Here is a 5,261-nt window from a genome sequence, read left to right on the forward strand (position 1 = left end):
GAACCATGATATTTTCATTGGTATCGCACAGTGGGTCCCAATTTTGGTACCGTGACAACACTAATCTGGAGGGGGTTCATCTGCAAAAACTAATGAAAAACTAAACAACGATATTCGGTATTCGGTACTCGGTATTTGGCCAAGCGTTTAATAATATTCGGCTTCGGCCACAAATTTTCATTTCGGTGCATCCCTAAAAATTGCCTCAAGTGCTTACACTGCAGCCTTTTTCACTGCTGCTGGCTGAAGCCCTCTCACTCAATACAGGACCAATTTCAAAAAATGTTATCTCCATTAGTCACTGAAACACAAAAACATGGGCATTTAGGGTTCAGGTTGAAAACATCAAAGTCACCCTCTAAAAAAAGCTCTTTGCTTTCAGCACTTTTTGAGCTGAGGGCTCAAATTCCATCTTCCTCCACTCTACACAGAGTAAATATGATAATAGTTTAAAAAGATGCAACATGTATGAACATATAGCAAAGCAAAACAACTTCAATTGAATTTACTGTCACTGTGGTGTTTGTGTGTGTGTATCTTACAAAGGAGGCTTGGGAGGCAGGTCACTTGCAGCTTTAGATTCCTGTTTATCCTGCTATAACACGAGAGGCCACACATCAGTTTGACGGTAATTAATTAGAACCTTAACAGCAGTTTTATATAAGTGCAATCAAATGTGTGCCCTTCCAAACAACTACTAGGCTATCATATGAACTGCAATAAATGATATGAATATTTTATAATAGGTGGACAGTCACTTACATCTGGAGCGTCTGCAGTGACTCTCTTCCTCTTTGTGTGTTTCTTGTACTTATGCTCGGGATCTTCTGTATAATGTTTACTGAAAGACAAAGAATTAGTTTGACACTAAAGTTAATCGAGCAGTCTGGGCCGAATCACGTGTTGATATGGCGCAATATGTGTGTTAATTAACAACCTGAACTCCAATATCCTTCTATGGTATTCCTCTTTAGCAACCTTAAATTTCTCCTCATATTGAGCCTGAAAAATGACAGATATTCAACATTTAAAATCTGAGGCCACATCCAACATCACATCAGAAGAAGAAGTATTTCACTGACTGTACCTTCTCTTCATCTGGGAGTGCCTCGTATTTTTTTAATACCCGCTTGAACAACTTTTTGCGGGACATGTTTGGGTGCTTCTCGTGAAACGTGGCCCAGTTCTCCTCATAAAAGATAGAATTTGGAGGGCCGGGTCTCTTCGGGAACTCCGGGTGGATCTGCAGGAAAGATTACCGTTAACTCACAGCATGAAACATTTGGTGTTTTTGGACTTTAAATGTGCAAAACATCCTGATTTCTGTCTTTATCTGTGGTGCAGGCGAGCGCTCCACAGAGTGGACGCATAATCAACAAAACAATATTCATAACACTGTGCAACAGACATGTGTCAAGACTGATGAGTCATGATTGTACTGGAGGATATTTGTATAAGACAACACAGTCACCTACATTGTTTCTTCAAAATAACACGCACTGAGTAATTTTGTATTTAATAAATGCTGTGCTTACCTTACTGTTCGGAACAGGATCGGAAACGACACCTTCAGCTTCATCGATGAGCTCTGTGAGGGTCCGAATTTTGCGCATCTGAGCAAGAACAACAAGGATTTTACACTCAACTAACAAAACTGTCTTCAAAGAATATTTTGATTTACTGAATTATTCTATGGAAGGAAATCTTTTAAATTAGCTGTCTTGTTAATTTGGAAAACCTGCCAAACTTCCCAATAAAAAACAGTGTGCACTGTTGGTGGCATGACAAGAAAAAAAAGGACAGAAACTAACCGAATGGGGACAGAATGAGCAGGTAAGTCTTCCCATAACCGTAGGTATATATAAAGGTAGGCAGCAAATATGTGGTCCCATGCAGAGGTAGGTTTTATGTAGGAATATGGTTAATAAAGTGAGTTAGGTTAATCTACATTTTGCCAACAGTTAAGTGCAAGTTTAAATGCAAGTAAAAAGAGGCAATATGAGGTTCAGTGGGAGGTTTAAAGATTTGTAACATTAGAGATGTGGCCTTTCACACATTGCAGCTTGACTCATTTTGACCAAAAGATAATATAATAAGATTATAAGAATGAAATTAGATCTTTTTTTTGTGGCAATGAAGACCTCACAAACTCAAATTTAAAACTATTTATTATTTATTATAAAGGCCAAATGTTATGAAATTAAATTAAAGACATTTTAAGATTTTTTTTCGAACCTGCAAACACTTCATCTGAGGATCCAGACTCAAGATCCTGCACTTCTTAAGTGTCCTTGAGCAAGACCAAGTGGAAAGGAAAATGTCCCTTCAGGGATATATAAAAAAAATACTGTATCAAAATATACGGCTGCATGACACGAAAAAAAAAAAAGATTATATGTAATGACCATATTGTGATTATTTTTGACAGATGCTACCATTGGCATATGAGTTGCGATTTTTTTTTAGGGATGGTGAGTTTTGCATTTTGTCTTCACTGATACAGATATAAAAATGATGATGATGTGATTTTTGCTGGATCTGCACCAAACAAGTGTGTTTCTTTACATCTGTAATATAATTTGTAGGCTGGGGCATCTGTGTAGCACCACAATGCTTCATTTGTACTGGTATATTGTGAGACATTTTACCTTTTATCAAAAAATTGCAGCTTCTGCCATTTGGATATTGCACCTTGCCAAATTGCAAGTTTGATGATATTTCGATTAACTGTGCCGCCCTATCAAAATGTAAGCATTCGCTGCTGATGCATACCTAAAAGTAATACCCTTCTAACACCTCATCCACAACTACCAATGTGCAATAATACGTTTATTTACATTTCAAGCCTTAATTGAAATTTACTCTGTGGCAAGATAATGATTTGGTTCTTCAAATTCACGTCAATCTCAGACCCTCAAATCTCTTATATATAACATATTAGTATGGTACCAAATGAAAGGGGCTTCACTATTGTGATGATACAGGAAACTCAAGGGAGGTAACGTGGCAAAAAGGTTCAGACCTACACATCAAGACAAGCTGTTGGCATTAAGATCTGATCATCTACATGTCTATGACAACCGGGCAACTCCATCTGCTGAAGTATATTATGTGATATGAGTGAAATTGTTTTTGTCAACTGTGACTCACCTTCTGGAAAATCTGCATCCACTTTTCTTGACATGCTTTAGGAGAGAAAGGAGGAAAAGCCACCTTATCCCAGTTGACACTCTTCAGTCCTTTGGGGTATGCAGTCATTCTCTCACGGTCAGGGATGTTGGTTTTTATAGCAGCAAGAAGCTTCTGGAGGTTTGCCTTGGTCCATTCTGTTGTCACAGCACAGGGACAGAAAATACAGTCAGTCACCAGTATTAACAAAACAGACTGATAAGCATGTCACTTTGCAAAAGAAACCACAGGTACTTTTTAGTTATCTTTTAATTTAATTAATTATGGAAAGCATATATTTAATTATACCCACCAGTCTCTTCAGTCTCAGCTCCACTACCACCCATTTTTCCGATAAACGTGTCCCCTACAACAGTCTGTTGATATGTTAGCTGGATGCAAACAGGGCAGAACTACATGTCGCTACATGTCTCTACTCCATGTGACTCCCGAAACTCCACAAATTAGCTTGTCAGCTAACCTATGAAGCCTAGTTTCGTTAGAAAAATTAGCCAGAAACTCACTATTTTACACTCACGGATAAATGTATTAACTGTTGTTATTGCCGTTACACTTATTAGGTGAACAAAAACACCACAAGGAGCTGCGGAGAAACACTTTCACAGGTTGTATTTTTTAGCAGCCAAGATGCTGCGTGCTTCACTGTATATGCTAGGTGGAGCCTTGCTGATAAAGTGACCAATCAGGAATGAGAAAAAAACGTCACACAAAATAGCCGGAAAACAACCAATAGGCTTCCTCTTTTTCTTCTTCGTGTTTTTTTGGCGGATGTTATGCTTCTAGCAACGCTGAGGTTACAAAGCGCCACCCATTGAGCCGAAAGCTGTTGAGCATAGACTGTAAAAAATATAAAATAAAATAAAATAAAATAAAATAAAATAAAATAAAATAAAATAAAATAAATAAATAAAATAGAATAGAATAATGAGAAATAAAAAAATAAAAACTGTTGGGCCATAGCACTTAATTACCTGAATACTGATAAATTCTAGAAAGTATAAATAATATAATAGATTTAATGAATTGTAACTGTAATTGAGGACAACGCATGACCACTGGTTTATCACCTGCATGTTTCACCCTTATGCTTGCCTTGACTTTCTAATGTTAGCTGTATATCTCCCTTCATTAATAACAAAGCTTATCAACATATTAATACATCTTTCATCACCAGGGACGTTGTCAAAAACTCTGGGCACCCTAACAGATCTGTAATCCTACATTTAGACATGTAAATGTATTTAGTCATTGTCTGTACATTATTAAAATGTATTAAAACTTTGCATAAAATAAATGTGCTAACGAGTGATTTGATTTTAGAGCAACAAGAGGTTTTTTTTTCTTCTGGTATGCCAGGCATATTGTTCATTAATGTAAAGGTACCAAAGTAAAAAGTAATTAGTGATCAAAATCTTAAAGAAAAAGTCAGCAGTGGGATCAACAGAAATTTGTCCCAGCTTCCCGTAGTTTTTTTAATTTGCATTTTTAGAGGGATGACAAGAAGACCCCAACATAACACACAGTGTAAACTTAAAAACATGCCAATATTCACAAATTATCTATCTCCCTGCGGTGCGATACAGTGGTGTTGCTCTCCAGTGTTACCAGTGTTGATCCTTCTTGCTAAAATGTCTACCCTTTTTTTGCATACTTGCCCTATAAGTAATGCATTACTTCATTCAGTTTGGGTTTAGTGAGTACAACACTTAAGTGGCTCACGTTATTACATTTAAACAGCAATAATTTTTGCTTTTAACACTACAATACTTAGCATGCAATCTGCTTTTTGAAGTGACTGATCTTTTATTTCATGTATGAGTGCCTCTTCTTAGAGTTTGGTCTGTATAACACAAGCTGTTACAAACAAAACATAATGCAAAATATTTATCTGACTGTTGAACACTCTTCAGGTATGTCTGACCAAGACAAGTTTTTACACAAAATGTTCATCCACACTGACACTATAAACATAGAATCTATATCTGCATTTTTCATGCCAAAAGCCCTCAATATGTTTTGAAAACATAATGTATGATATGTGGGAAATACACCAGACCACACAGTCACAGAGA

At 36.7% G+C, this 5,261-nt stretch overlaps 1 protein-coding gene across 2 annotated transcripts in view; it reads right to left on the minus strand.

Annotated features, from left to right (window-relative positions):
* Positions 1-3,851, minus strand: part of atxn7l3b (ataxin 7 like 3b) — a 17,119-nt gene extending 13,268 nt beyond the window's left edge. The window contains exons 1-7 of one of the 2 annotated variants that reach the window (XM_050060219.1): positions 3,482-3,851; positions 3,151-3,326; positions 1,536-1,613; positions 1,088-1,243; positions 938-1,002; positions 763-841; positions 543-592 (exon numbers count right to left, since the gene is read on the minus strand). In XM_050060219.1, the coding sequence (XP_049916176.1) occupies positions 543-592; positions 763-841; positions 938-1,002; positions 1,088-1,243; positions 1,536-1,613; positions 3,151-3,326; positions 3,482-3,515 (638 nt within the window). In that variant the 5' untranslated portion in view covers positions 3,516-3,851. Of the gene's footprint in view, positions 1-542; positions 596-762; positions 842-937; positions 1,003-1,087; positions 1,244-1,535; positions 1,614-3,150; positions 3,327-3,481 lie in introns of both variants that reach the window. The other variant, XM_050060218.1, reaches the window with a different exon arrangement.
* Between the last annotated feature and the right edge of the window lie 1,410 nt (positions 3,852-5,261).

Source organism: Epinephelus moara, chromosome 13 (genome assembly GCF_006386435.1).
Source record: "Epinephelus moara isolate mb chromosome 13, YSFRI_EMoa_1.0, whole genome shotgun sequence".
Classification (NCBI taxonomy): Eukaryota; Metazoa; Chordata; class Actinopteri; order Perciformes; family Serranidae; genus Epinephelus; species Epinephelus moara.